Source organism: Callospermophilus lateralis, unplaced genomic scaffold (genome assembly GCF_048772815.1).
Source record: "Callospermophilus lateralis isolate mCalLat2 unplaced genomic scaffold, mCalLat2.hap1 Scaffold_841, whole genome shotgun sequence".
Classification (NCBI taxonomy): domain Eukaryota; kingdom Metazoa; phylum Chordata; class Mammalia; order Rodentia; family Sciuridae; genus Callospermophilus; species Callospermophilus lateralis.
Window position 1 is genome coordinate 442,056 of NW_027516489.1, and position 14,895 is coordinate 456,950.

The 14,895-nt window shown below is 53.4% G+C and overlaps 1 protein-coding gene across 1 annotated transcript in view; it reads right to left on the reverse strand.

Moving 5' to 3' along the window:
- Nucleotides 1-1,721: 1,721 nt before the first annotated feature.
- The window catches only part of LOC143387606 (endothelin-converting enzyme 1-like), a 30,854-nt gene continuing 17,680 nt past the window's right edge, over nt 1,722-14,895 (reverse strand). The window contains 9 exon segments of the mRNA XM_076841910.1: nt 1,722-1,913; nt 2,691-2,783; nt 4,162-4,352; nt 5,046-5,113; nt 5,734-5,844; nt 9,067-9,170; nt 10,732-10,809; nt 11,532-11,630; nt 13,591-13,701. Coding sequence (XP_076698025.1) covers nt 1,722-1,913; nt 2,691-2,783; nt 4,162-4,352; nt 5,046-5,113; nt 5,734-5,844; nt 9,067-9,170; nt 10,732-10,809; nt 11,532-11,630; nt 13,591-13,701 — 1,047 coding nt within the window.

Below are 14,895 nucleotides of genomic sequence, written 5' to 3' on the forward strand. Positions count from 1 at the left end.
GACTCATGGAGGGTCTAAACAGAATTCATGCATCCATCCTGCTGGGGAGGGGTGTGCCCTCTGGGCAGAGAACATTCCAGCCTGAAGGACAAAAGGGACCCAGAGCCTCAGTGGGAAAGGGCTTGGCCTGTTTGGGCTCCAGAAAGAAGCTGGAGGCCTGGGGTGTGGCTCAGTGGTGGTGCTTGCAGCTTGAGGCCTGGTTAATCCCTGGCACTGCCCCAGACAAAGCAAACAGGACACAACAGGGTCAAACACAAGAGGTGGGAGCCAGTGACAGGCTCTTCTCCTTAAACAGGCTGCTCTCCTGAGGACAAGAGCTGGAGGGGAGGGGGCTCTCCCAGCTGCCCGGGGGAGAGACACTGGGGCCTATGGGGCTCGCAGGCCCCTTCGCACCTCGTGGGGACAGTCTGAGCTCAAGCATCTGAGCTCTGGCATCCTTACTGTCGCCCATATCTGATGGTTACCAAGACAGTAGAAGAGAGTACATTGTAGGTCTTATAGCCAGAGAAACAGAGTCCAAGAGAAATGACCTACTCCTATTAAAGACAGGTAGAGTCAGGCCGGGCTTGGTGACCCACACCCGTAACCCCAGAGACTTGGGAGGCCAACACCTCAATCCGTCCTGTAGGCCACCATGTTTGTGGTACTTAGTTACAACAGCCCTAGTAAACTAATACCCTCTGGAAGGAGAGGAAAGCCTGTGTGAGCCTCCCCATGCAGACCTGAAGCGTCCTAGAGAAGGTGATGGTGAGTGGGGCACTGAAGGGTGGTAGGAGTTCACCAGGTGGGGAAGTCAGAACATTCCAGGCAGCGGGAAGTACATATGTAAAAGCCAGGGGAGGCTGTTTTTTGGACCTCTTTGAATTTCCTGCCTGCCCTGCCCAAGTATCTGAGATCCAGAAGCTCTTTGGCTCTGAGATAATGGAAACATGACGTTGACCAGGGAGCCCCTTGGGCCCAGGCCATGAGACACATCACTCTCACAGGTAGGGGGCACACACAAGCCTGCCCACGAAGCCTGGCTGGCTAGGTGGGGGTTGGCTAGGTGGGCGCAGGCAGGAGGAAGCCCCAGCTGTTCCTCAGGTTCCAAAGCCTCTTCTTAGTGAGGCTAGGGTGGGCCATTCTGGGCTGGCTGGGGCTTTCTTGTGGTTCCAAAGGATGCACAGCACCCTGGAAGGACAGGTGTGTGTGTGAGTGTGTGTGTGTGTGTGTGTGTTCCTGACTCAGCCCAGCCTTGCAGTGAGGGGGTAAATCAGTGGGGCTTCTTTTGTCCACAGGTTATTTAAGAAAAAAAAAGAAAACATAATAAATATAACAATCCTTCCCTCAAAAAAAAGTGTTTTAAATGCATTTTTCCCTGAAGATTTCCAGTGTACTCCACAATGTTTAAAAAATAGTTTCCCCAAAAATAGATCTTAAAGCATTTGACACAGTGGTAATTGTGGTCTATGTGGTGCTAGATGTGGGCGAGGGGGCTGTGTCCCCCGGCCCTTGTCGCTGTGGGGCCCAGGCCTGGTGAGCCACCAGCCCGATACCCCAATGCCCACTGGAGCTGGTGCTCGCTGGGACGCCGGTCTGCACAGGGGAGCAACTCGGGTATGCAGAGGACCCCCACCTGGCCCAGTGCCAGCTGCAAACCCTCCAGTTCGGGGAAGGGGCCCTGGGCGGCCAAGGGGTTGGAAGAAGGGGCAGACATGGCAGCCTCCCCTGGGGGCTCATCCTCAGCCCCTTCCTCTCTTCCGTCTTGGCTCTTTGTGATGAGGGTTCATGGGTGACCCAAGGGGGCAGTGGAAGTGTTCTGAGAACTCTTTGGAATTGGAGAGGGAGCCAATGACCCTGAAGCGAGAGGGGCTGTGGGAGTCGGTGATGAGGCCTTCGTGAGAGCTCTTGGGGGTTCGGACAGAGCACCAGACCTTTGAGGGACAAGGGGGAGAAGCTGGGGTCACTGTGGGGCCCTGAGGCCGCCAGACTGGTCCCACCACTGCAGGGGTGGAATGAGCCCTCGCCTGGTGCTCACACCCCAAGGACTCAGGAAGGCCCATGGGTGGGTCGGAGGGGAGGCTGGAGTGCGCCTATGCCCCTGTCTGACGCAGGTGTCACCAAGCTGTGTCTCTTCAGCCAGAGCCGGGTCTCTGTCTGATACCAACGTACCAGGCTGGGATTCTGCCTAAACTCCACTTTACAAATTTTGGATTTAGTCCAGATTTCATATTTTCTGGGTAGGACACTCTCTCGAGAGGCAGCTCTGGGAATCAACTGAAGGCCAACTCAAGTGCCAACCTGGTGGGTCTTGATTTCTTTCTCCCCCGGTTCTGGGGACTGAATCCAGGGCTGCTTTCTCACTGAGCTACATCCCCAGCCCTTTCCATTTTCTATTTTGAGACAGAGTCTTGTTAAGTTGCTGAGGCTGAGCTCGAACTGGTGATCCTCCTGTCTCAGCTTCCCAAGGAGCTGGGATAATAGGCATGCATTACCGGTGTCTGGCTATGTTAAAAAGTTTCTAGAACCCCAGAACCAGGAGGGGCCTTCTCCACCACATACAGGATACTAGTATTCTTTCTTGGCCCTTCCTTGAATCTCTCTAATGACAGGAAGCTCACCTCCTCACAGGCTAATGACCTGAAGACGGTCTGATGAGTTAGGGAGCTGGTGATTGGAGGGGACCTTACCTGTTCCCCTAATGAACTCACCTGTGCAAACCCCAGGAAGAGCTGGTCATTGGTGAGACCCAGTGTGGGCAAGGTCTGCTCCTCCCTGTTCTTCTTTACCCAGTTCTGGTAAGCCTGGGAGGAGAGAAGGCCAGAGGTTGAGGGCAGCCAGGACACAGGGGCGAGGGGCTAGTGTGCAGGCCGAGGCTGGTTTCTGGGTTCTGGGCCTTGGCTCAGCCTGGAGGATCCCTCCTCTTTCTCTGCTCCCTCCCTAAAGGGGAGTGCAATGGACCCCATGGCCTAAAACGCCACACAATGCTGATGGCTCTCCAATGTGCACTTTGGCACCAGCCTCTTCCCTGATCTGGATATTCAACTGCCTTAGCTGGACACCCAAGGTCACATCCAACTCAGCATGGCACAGAAGGAAGAAGTCATTTACATGAACCCTCACCAAACCTGCCACCATAGGATGGCACCACCACCCTCCTAGTTACTCAGGCTCAGAGTTCCCCCCAACTCTTCCAGCCAAGCCAAACACCCCAAAACTGACCCTCCTCACCCTTCCCCCTCTAGCCTGGGTAACCTCACAACAGCTTCCAACGGGTCTCCCTAATTCAGAGGAACCGAGGACACAAGCCTGGTCCCCTCCTCATGTGGCAACTCGAGCGAACCGTCTAGGGCGAGTGTTGGCAGACCTCCTCTGTGAGGGCCGGAGTAGATGTTCCAGCTTTGGGGCAACCGGTCCCTGTTGAACTATCCTCCTCTGCGCTCAGAGTGCAAAAGTAGCCACAGGCAACCTGTGGATACAGTGTGGCCAGGTTCCCCAAACCTACGGGGACAGGCTGGGGCTGGATTTGCCCATGGGCTGCCGGCTTGCAGACCTGCCTTAAAGAAGGAATTAGATCATATCTCCTGTTTGACCCTGTAGTGGTTCTCACTGTCGCCAGAATAGAACCAAGCTCCTTTCTCAGTGACAGAGGCCCTTGCTCCTGACTCCTTCCACTACCCCCTGCCTCTGGCCCTTGGTGAGTCGCCAGGCTGCCTCTCAGGCCGGGACCTGTGTCTGAGTCACTTGGTTTCACCTCCGGCCACCTGAGGGTGCAGGTCAGGGGCTCAGAGCCAAGCCAATGGGCTCAGATGGTAGCGACTTACTCCAGACTAGGATCGGAACCCAGAACTGGCTCTGTGCTCAGTGTCCTCCTGGGCCCTGCTGCCCTACCTGGCAGTGGGTTCCCCCACAAAGGCAAGAAGGGGCCGGCTCTGCAGGTGGACCCTGCCCTGGCTCTCTCCTGGGACTCTCAAGCAGGTGGTCTCCAAGCAGAAGGCCTTGGGCACTCGGCTCAGGTGCTGCGTCCACAGTCAGTGCTCACGTCCTCCCCACCCCCACCGACAGACGAGGAAGCCGAGGCACAGCACTCCTGCAGCTTGCCAGGCGTTTCTATGCTGACCTACTGATGAGGCATCTGGACAGATGTGGACCTGGACAGGTACACAGGGGGAGCAGACCCACCCGATAGGCCACCTTGAGGCCCCCGTTGTCTGCGATGTTCTCCCCGAGGGTGTGGCGGCCGTTCACCGGCTCCCCGTTCACGCTGTAGCTGCTGTACTGCTCCACCATGCACTCCGTCTGCTGTTTGAAGGCCTCCACCAAGGAGTTCTTCCACCAGGGCCGGAGGTTCCCATCCTTGCCATACTCCCGCCCTGTGGTCAGAGCGCAGGAGTGGCACTATCGCTCTTCTTCCCTCCCAGTGGGAAGTCGGTTCCCCTGTCTGACCCCACCCTCCAGCCTGTACAGGGACAGGATGCCCATCAGAGGGCCAGAGGACGGGCCAGACCGAGTGGGAGAGGGTGGGGAAAAGTGGCCAGGCAGGCGGCCATGTGGCTGTACAAAGGTTTGAGGCGCAGGGTGGATCTCCACTGGCCAAGGGCCTCGGATCCCAAGGAATGGAGTCCAGCAAGGGGCCAGTGGAGTTGGCAGAATCAGGAGCACATAACAGGCCTGGTTTCCAGGGTCTCTGCCACTTCCTTCTTGTCCCTGAGCAGGGGGCAGTTGAGGAAGACCCTGGACACTAGCTGCTGAGGAGGGTGTGACTTCCACGTCTCTGACTCCTGACTCCTACTGAGCACCGAGCACCCAGCACCCTGCAGAAAGTGCTCACTATAGCCTTCACACAATCCTCCTCACCCCCACCTGGACCTGTTGCACCCATTTTGCAGATAAGGAGACGGAGGCTTGGAGAATGATGTGACTTGCCGAGGTGAGAGCATTTGGCAAGCGGCCGAGCCAGGGTTTAGACTCTGGTCCTTCTCTGCAAAGCTAAGTCCCAGGGAGCAGAGGCAGTGGGGCTAAGAAGCTGATGGGCTCTGTCTGGAGGGACCCCAAGGAACCTGTACCTTGATCATCAAAAGCGTGAGTCAGCTCATGGCCCACGACGACACCAATGCCACCAAAGTTTAAGACCCTGGAGGGAGACACAAAGTGAGAGCAAGGCCTCTGGCTCCTGCCCTGCCATGTGGCCCTCACTTGTTGGGCCTGAGATGTAGCAGGGGCTCTGTGGGACACAGCCCTGGAGACAGTGGGAGGCTGGGCAGTCTAAGGGAGCCAGCTGTGCCCTGTGGGTGACATGCACGTGCTGGACACTCTAGAGGATCACTGTCCCCTCCCACAGACTAGCAGTTAAGCTTTAAAGAAAACAAAGCCTGGGAATGGGCCAGTGCCTCTTCCCAAGCTCCACACAGTCATCCCGGGAGTCCAGCTTCTAGGACAGCGCCCTCACCCCGCCAACTCCCTGGCTGCAACTGCTCTAAGCCACCGTCACAGCAGTATTTCCCACATGGGGCTCTTGACTGCATGACTGTGCCACGTTTCCCGATTGCAGGAGCTTTTGGCCCCAGAGACCCTTGGAGGGAAGGCAGGGGACAGGGGCTGCTGCGCTCTGCACCCACGACGCTGCAATCCTAGGCCACCTGGGCCACCAGGGCACAGATGGCTCAGTGAGATGGCTGTCAGGGTCAGCTGCAGACACAGGGCTGGCTGAGGGGCAGGGGACCCGTCGGGGCACCAGCACCAGAGATGGCCTACTTGGGCGAGGAGCGGGTGTAGAAGGGCGCCTGCAGGATCCCAGCCGGAAACATGATCTCGTTCTTGGTGGGCGAGTAGTAAGCGTTCACCATGGGCGGGGTCATGCTCCACCTGCAAGCAACAGGTGCGTGAGAGCCCAGGCGGTGGGCGGAGCGGAACTCCAGTGGGTACTCCTTGACCCCAGGACCAGGTCAGCACAAGGACATCAGGCAGCACTGTTTCTGAGGGGGAAGCTAGAAAACACCTGAATACCTATAAATCAGTGATGTCACCTCAGAGGGTGCCACACCGAGACGCTCACAGACAGCAAGAGGGACCATCAGATATTGAACTGAGGTTATTTTTGAGGCTTGAAATGTGTCTAGCAGCCGTTCTAAGGTGTGGTCTAAAGTGACAGTCCCCAAGATCCTCTGGTTTATGATGTCAAAACTATTTTCATTATAACATTGAGACACTCTGTCTCTGCCACATGTTGAGATCTGCATCATGGTACAAAAGCAACCTTGAATGACACTGCTGCTGCCTGGGCAGGGGGCCGGGCAAGTCCTAGTGGCCACCTGCTCCTTTCCTAGCAGGTGCTCCAACCAAAACAAGCCAGCGGGTCATTTTCGTTGACAACACCCAGGAAAAAGTAGCCTAATCATTAATTCCATTAAATCTCGACCCCCAAGTACCAGTCTTTTCAATATCCTGTGTGACGAATGGGGAATACCCACGTGGTGCTTCAGGTCTCTCTCATCCTCTTCGGATGACCGACCAGCCATGGAATTTTGGACTTGGGCAACAAGGCAGACATGTTCTTGAAAATGAAAAAGGAAGCTTAGCACCTCAGGGGAACTAATTCACATTTTGTCATTTATTACCAATGATAAAAATCTGAGGTTTCAAGAAAAATGAAGTTTCAAAGAAATATTAAAATTTTGGAAAACTTGTATTGACCATCATGAATTTGATAGCTTCCCAGTACTTTAAGATTTTTCTCAGGAGGTCAACTATGATGTTAACTAATGTGGTTTTTTTTTTTTTTGGCTGCAGTATATGAGAGCGGAAAATCTGTAAATCTTAGTGGAACCACAATTTTTTTTCTTTTCTGTTTTTTTTTTTTTTTTGTACTGGGGAATGAACCCAGGGGTGTGTAACCACTGAGCCCCATCCCCAGCCCTTTTTTATATAGTATTTAGTGACAGGGTCTTGCTGAGTTGCTTAGGGTCTTGCTAAATTGCTGAGGCTGGCTTTGAACTCATGATCCTCCTGCCTCAGCCTCCTCAGCTGCTGCGATTGCAGGCGTGTGCTACCATGCCTGGCAAAACACTATTTTCCAAAGGACCAATGCATGAGCCATTATGTAAAAAATTATGTAAAAAAATCCAAAAAGTGCAAGACAGATCAATGATTTTAGTGTACAGGGTATGAAAAGTTCATGAATAAGTTTTCAGATTTTTCATATTATATTTTTTTGGGGGGAGGGCAAGGAGGTTAATGGGGATTGAACTCAGGGGCACTTGACTACTAAGCCCCAGCCCCAGCCCTATATTGTATGTATTTAGAGACAGGGTCTCACTGAGTTGCTTAGTACCTCACTTTTGCTGAGGCTGGCTTTGAACTTCTGCCCATGCCTCCTGAGCTACTGGGATTATAGGTGTGCACCACCACGACTGGTTCAGATTTTCCATAATGCATTAATCTTTCCTTCCTTGGGGACTGAACCCAGGGGTGTTCTATCACTGGGCTTCATCCCTTGCCCTTATTTTTTACTTTGCTAAATTGCCGAGGATGGCCTTGAACTTTGGCTTCTTCTGCCTCAGCCACCTGGGTAGCTTGGGTTGCAGATGAATACTGCTGTGTCTGGCTAGAAGACAAGTTTAAGTGAAAACTTTTAATCTAAAACTTAAGAAGCCAGGTAAATTGGCAGTAGTGTCTGTGCCATATTCTGAAGGTGAAGGTCCACCTACCTTCTTGTTTGTTAGGGGGACCCTCATTGACAATGGAAAACTTGGAGGAAAAAGATGTTTGAACCTCCATTGCCCACAAGAGGGCGCCAGAGGCAAAGAGGACTTGTTCTGACTTGGTAAGATTTATCCTGTTTCAGGAGTGGAGGGACTAGTACCGGGCTGACTACATCTAACTTTCCTGGGGAGACCATTTTAAAAAGAAGGGTCGTTCTCCAGATTATTCTGACTTAAGATCTGGGGTAGAAGTTAGGCTATGGCTAGGTGCAGTGGTGCACAACTGTAATCCCAGCAAATTTGGGAGGTAGAGGCAGGAGGATCACATGTTCAAGGCCAGCTTCAGCAACCTAGTGAGGCTCTCAGCAACTTAGTCAAACCCTGTCTCAAGATAAAAAATTAAAAAGGGCTGGGAATTTAGCCCAGTGATAAAGCACTCCTGGGTTCAATCCTCAGGAACTCCCTACCCCCTGCTGCAAAAGCCCCCGCAACCAAAAACTACAACAAAAAAACGTCAGGAGGCAACCCCCACACCCCCCCCTCACATTTTTGGCAGTGCTGGGGAGGGAACCCAGGGTCTCAAGTACTAGGCATGTACTCTACCGTGGAGCTACACCCTCATCCTTGGAGACTATTTTTGAAACTGCTCTCCAGGGGACACTGATGCACAGTGGGATTTGCAGTGTGTTAAGTGCTGGGTCATCAGCGCCCATATAGAACCTTTCCCAGCCCTCAGTGGGACAGTGGGAGAAACCACTGCTCCTGTTTGTGAGGAGTTATGGGACACTCACCCATACGGAGGGCCTCCTGTCAGGGCCTGGCTCTCCCCAGTTCCCACACTGGATTGCTTCAATGACCCAAGAACCAGTTCCCTTCCCTGCTACTTCGAAGATAATGAAATGAAGGCTCTGAATGCTGAGGCCATGAAGCTGGGATGTGGTGCCAGGGCCCCTCGGCCTCAGAGGCCAGGTTCACTCTGCCAACAGGCTGGGCACTGGGGCACCCAGACTGGGGCCAGGATGGGCTCTACTTTGGCTTTTTTTGCAGAGGATTCTGGGGATTGAACTCAGAGGCACTGGACCACTGGGCCACATCCCCAATCCTCTTTTGTATTTTATTTAGAAACAGGGTCTCACTGAGTTGCTTAGTGTCTCGCCGTTGCTGAGGCTGTCTTTGACCTTGCGATCCCCTTGCCTCAGCCTCTTGAGCTGCTGGGATTACAGGCATGTGCCACCACACCCAGCGGCTTTTGGTTTCTTAATTTGAAAAGAGGGCCTCTGTGACAGTCACACCTGGCACCTGACAGTGGGTGAGGAAGGCAAGCTCAGTGGGGTGCATCCCTATGGTGGGGAACCAAGGCCTTCCTGGCCGGGCCTGGGGGACTCACTGGTCTCTGTTGGGGGCTTTCCTGAGCTGGTCAGCGGTGACCCTCCATGAGAAGTTGAAAAATCGCATGGCGTTCTCGAAGTAGAGGTCTGGAACTGCCGTGTACTGAGGAAAGAAGCAGAGACACAGATGGGAGCAACCCCAGAGGAAAGTCAGAAACTCAGACTCCACGAGGTGAAGGGATGGGTAGGCAGGCCCAGGGCCAGAGTGTGGGCTCAGAGCTGCAGGCTCTGCCCCTCTGAGGCTTCTAACCTGCTGGGCCCAGCAACAACTGTCTTCTTCAGGCACCTGACAGTGTCACAGTGCTGCAGGATGCCCCATCAGTGGTTCCCTTGAGCAAGAAGTATCTCCATCACTGTCCTACAGGACTGTGATGATGGGTGTGTTCTCCGTGTGTTTTCCACCTACACTGGCCAATATGGTAGACTCTGGTGACAGGTGGCTACTGAGCATCTCAAATGTGCTAGTGTAATTAAATTTTAATTAACTTAAGTTTTGATTAATTAAATAGCCCCCCATGGCTGGTAGCTAACAAATTGGACAGCACAGATTTAATGAACTACACTGGAATCTGGCTCTGAAATGTCAGGGGACAGGCGTTATCACACCCCCCACCCCTGGGCCCGGCCTCTCAGCTCCTACCAGGTGCAAAGCCCTCCCTCAGGTCCACTCCAGATCTTTATGGCATACCCAAGGGCTGTGGTAAAACACTGGGCCCTCAGGGGCAGGCCCCTGTCTGTGGGCCCTGCCTGAGCTGTCTCCAGGAGACTCTGGGTCTTGCATCAGGATGACCCTGGGGTGTCTGAAAGTATTCTCAAGAAACATGGCTGCGGAATGAGTCTCCTATTCTCAGAAGTAATTTTAATAGTCTTAGGTTTTAAATAGAACCATGATGAGAGGTTATTATGATTTCAAAAATGCCTGAATTTCACTCATGAGAAGATAGCAAACTATCATTTGGGGCAAAATCACAACCCACTTAAAGGGGTGATGTGCCGAAGGTTCTGGCAGCAGGGAGGCAGTAATCCCCCTCCGCCTCAGTGGAGCTTCACTGTGCATTTGGGATGGCTGCCTCCTCTTTCCCATCCCCATCTCAAGGTCAAAATTTGAGTTCCAAATTTTCTCTGAGGAGGTTGGGGTACGACCCTGAAGACAGGTGGCCGTTCTGGGGCAGGAGCGGGGGTGTGAGGGGCTTCACTTTCTCCCCCCACCACCGTGGTGTTTTAGGGCTACGATGCTGGCCAGCTGACCCCAGCCCTGTGGGCTCTGGGCTCAGGGTCAGGTACTGCACCTTTTAGGATCTGCTTCCCCAAGTCTTTTATTTTTTTTTAAATTTCTTAGTTGTAGATGGACACAATATCTTTATTTTTTTATTTATTTAATGTGGTTCTGAGGATTGAACCCAGGGCCTCATGTGTGTGAGGCAAGCGCTTTGCCACTGAGCCAACCTCAGCCCCGCTACCTCCCCCCACCCCATTTTATGCAGTGCTTGGGTTGAACCCAGTTGGAGTCATGATGCGAGGCCAGTGCTCTCCCGCTGAGCTAATCCCCTGATCGCTGTCATGATGCCAGGTCAGCCTCCCTGCCTCCAGAAGCCCTGGGCGCCCCGCCCACCTTGGACCCTCCCCAAGTGGGCACTTGGGATAGCAGGGCGTAAGCCACTCACGTCGTTGAACAATTTGTCCAGTTCCTTGGGGTCCATAATGAAGTTGGGGTAGCCTATCATGTTGTAGATGGCGTCCGCCTGGATGGGAGGGACACAGAGGACTGAGCACCCGCGATGCTGACCAGCTGGCCCCAGCTTTGTGAGCTCTGGGCTCAGGGTCATGCCAAGGGGCGGGGGATCAGGCTCCTCCCCACTTAGGGCTTTCACATCTTTTTGGAAACATTCCCCCCTTGCCTAAGTTATCTTTTTTTTAATATTTATTTTTTAGTTATAGGTGGACACAGTATCTTTTTTTTTTTTTTTTTTTACTTTTATGTGGTGCTGAGGATCGAACCCAGTGCCTCACATAGGCTAGGCGAGCGCTCTACGGCTGAGCCACCACCCCAGCCCCCAGTTAATCTTTTGGGTTTCTGATTAAATGTTGCTTCCCCAAGGGAAGCTGCTATGGTCCAAATGTGTCCCCAAAGTTCAAGTGTTGGAACCTTTGGGAGGTGATGAGGTTCTGAGATTCTGAGGCTCTGTCCCCTACTGCTGGGGGACTGGGAGCTGTGGAGGGAGCAAGCACCACAGTGGCTTGGTCCACCTCTCTTGTGCGTGCTGTCCTGCCTGTCCACCTTCAGCCAAGAGATGTGTGACACTGGACTTCAGGCTGTCCCCCCAGCCTGCTAGACTGGTCACAAGGCAGGACAGCATCCATGCGTGCCCAGGGGACAGGCTGGCCTCTCCTAGCCCTGCTCTCTCTCTGTTGCTCTTGCCCGGTGCAGGAAGCCTGGGTGGCCCGAGCTCCCGGGCGGCCTCACCTTCTCCTTGGCTGATTTCCGGGTGTCCTCATCCATCCACTTCAGCATGCTCAGGCTCTCCTCAAAGGCCTTCTTGATCTCCAGGATTATCTTGCTGGCCTGAGGAGACAGATGTTGCACCCTCAGCTCTGGGCACTGGCCCCCTGGATGCAACCAGTGCCCCAGGCAGGATGACACTGGACCCGAGGTCAAACTGAGGTTGGCTCAAGGCCTCGGGTTCTGCAGAGTGGGCTAAGAGGGTGGCCATGGCTGTGCTTCCAGACCATGTTCCTAACATGGACAGACATCCCTCGAGATGAGACGGGCCTTCCATGCACTGGTCTCTGTGGCCGAATGAGCTTGGACGTGCCTTGGGGAAGCGGAAAGGTCTGCAGGAGGACTTTTCGGAGCCTTTAGAGTGGTAGAGTGCTCTTTTGGAGCCGTCCAGAAGACATGGCCTCTCCCAGGCTGATGGGATCCTTTTTGATGGAATAGAGCTTTAACACCCAGAGAACTTGATCTGAGAGGCACTCAGAAAGGTCTCAGGGCACAAATGGCAGCTGTTGAGGGTGACGATGCAGGGCAGACCCGGGGGCCAAAGATAGAAGATGGAAGATTCTAGGGAAGGGGAAGGCAAGAGCCATGGGGCTGGGGCCAGACAGACCTGGACTCAGATTCTGCCTCAACAGATTAAAAAAACAAAACAAAACAAACAAACAAACAAATATATATATATATATATATATATATATATATATATATATATATATATATATATATATATTAGTTGTAGTTGGACACAATACTTTTATTTTACTTATTTTTATGTGGTGCTGAGGATTGAACCCAGGGCCTCGCATGTGCTAGGCGAGGGCTCTACCGCTGAGCCACCACCCCAGCCCCTGCCTCAGCAGACTGGAAGTGCAATGCTGCCCCTTGACTACAGATACTAGTTACGCAAACAATACCATTAGTGATAAACTATCGCTGCCATTGACTGTAGCTTATTTTGGGCCAGGTGTTCTTTATGTGTAGCATCTCATTTTGTTATGGCCAGGCTGTGTGGGCAATGACCACACAGATTCCATTTTGCCCTGAGACCCCACATCATGTAAGAAAATCTTCTCCCGTGGGAAAGCCCCGTCTCTGCACCCATCAGTGAGCGGTTGCCTAGCACGGCATGTTAGGCGACACAGATGGCAATTCTTATACAACGTAAAAGTGTCCCCTCTTCAGTTCCCATTTTTCTTGGACAAGCTACCCTGTCAGAGGTGTAGATGTTAGTAGCCATTCTTTAACTTGTTCTCAACTAGGGACGTTTTGGCCCACCCTCTTTAGTGCTTATGATTTTAGATCTTATGATGTTTGCTTATGGATCTGAATCATAGCAACAGCCACTTATATGTTAATATGGTTTTGGACTACAAAAGGTGTGCTCGAACCCTGGGAGGGGTCGAAGGGTGTGGACTAGCAGCCTGGCCCTTGGCCCGCCAGCTGGTGGATCCAGACATCAACTGGTGAATAAAGGTTCCATCTCTTGCTTTAAGATCGACTTGGTGGTTTATTGCTGTCTCACCTTAACACCCCTCTGCAGAAGGGACAGCCCCACTTTCATGTCCCAGGTGAGGGGAGAACACCGCTCAAGTCACCCAGCCAAGTGACAGAGCCAGAATCTGAGCTGGGGGCTGGCTGTCTCCCTAGCACTCAGCCATGATGATCCTCTACCTGCTTGAATAATTCTGTCACCCTCAGAGTAAGAAAAATGTCACTTCCAGGTCAACATTACCTGGTGGGGTCCTTCGCAGACCCAGGAGGTGGAGATGGCTGTGGTAGCCTCATGGGGTCACTGGGAAGATCAAATTAAATAACACAAACAACTGGCCTGGCCTCAACCACGGAAGTCATTTAGCAAGTCACGCCCTGCAGCCTGAGGAAACGGCCTCTGAGTTAAAGAAGGCCCCGGGATCCTGTGGCCTGGAGCAGGAAAGGACCAGGGCAGAGCAGAGTGTGGGCTGTCAGGCTGGGGTGGGGGGCGCCCAGTAGATGCGATGCCCACTCTGTCCACAGGGGAGGTACTTACTATGTTCTTCCTGTCCTCGGCGAAGGTCGCTTTGACAAACATGGGGCCCAGGGCAAAGCCCAGGTTGTTTTCCGTGTCACTCACGCAAAACTTCCAGTGAGGAAGGCAGGTCTGGAAAACACGAGCGCAGAGGGTCACTGGGCACAGTCCTCCTTCTCCCAAGGCCTGCCTGGGAGGTGGCGCCATCGGGGGCCTGTGCTTCCCCCCAGAACTCCAGGGAGACAGACCTCTTCTGACCGCAGAAGTTACTTTAGGCCACCGACACCCCTCATGGCCACCACCTACTGTCTCCTGAGTGCCAGTCTCCATGATTGGCACTTCACGAAGGTCTGCCACTGAGCACCCCTAGCGGGCAGGGATGAGCCACTGGATAGACGGGAAGCAGAAATTTAGTAAGGGCAGTCACTGGTCCAGCAGGTGACAGTAGGTGACAGGGGTGCCACAGGGATGGGAACTCTGACATGCCTGGCCCTCCATCCAGGGCTCCCGCCAACTCCACCTGGTCCTGCTTCCTGGAGGACACAAGGAATCTTGGAGGCGCAGAACCTCGGGAAGCTGCCCATCCACCTGAGCAATGGGAACCTTCCTAGAAGGCCAGGGGCCCAGCCCCATTTACAGCCTCCTAGAGACAGAAGGCCACAGTGACATCGCAAAACTTCAATGTCGGCTTTTTTTTTTTTTAATGTGCTAAGGATGCCAGGCAGTGCCTCACCACTGAGCCGCACGCCCACCCCAACCCCAGCTCTTTCCTTATATTTTATTTTGAGACAGGGTCTCTCAATGCTCACTGCGCAGACTGGCCTTGAATTTGCAATCCTCCTGCCTCAGCCTCCCCAGCAGCTTGGACCACAGGTGTGTCACTGCACGGGGCTTAAATTGGTTCTTCCTCAGTCTCACCCACAAGCAGTGCTAGCCCACAGGATTCCTCAGTATGAACCAGAAATGGTCTTGGGCTGCAGCTCCCCAGATAAAGAGCTGATAAAGAGCACTGGGAGGGTTTCAGCCCACTGGCCCCCTGCCTGGCCATCCCCCCATGGAGAGTGTGAATGACCAGGTGTGATGACCCTGCTTATGGAAACCGGTCCAGCTGCAGGGTCCTCTTAACCCTGAGGAACAGGCGTGACAACCAGCTTGGGGCAGCCTGCTTTACACCAGCCCTACTGCGAACAACCCAAATGCACATCGGCAGACAGATGAATAAACAAAATGTGGTGTTTTTCTACAGCGACATACCACTTGGCAGCACGGAGGAACCAGCTACTCAGAGATGCCACAACATGATGAATTCCACAGACTCACTGAGCC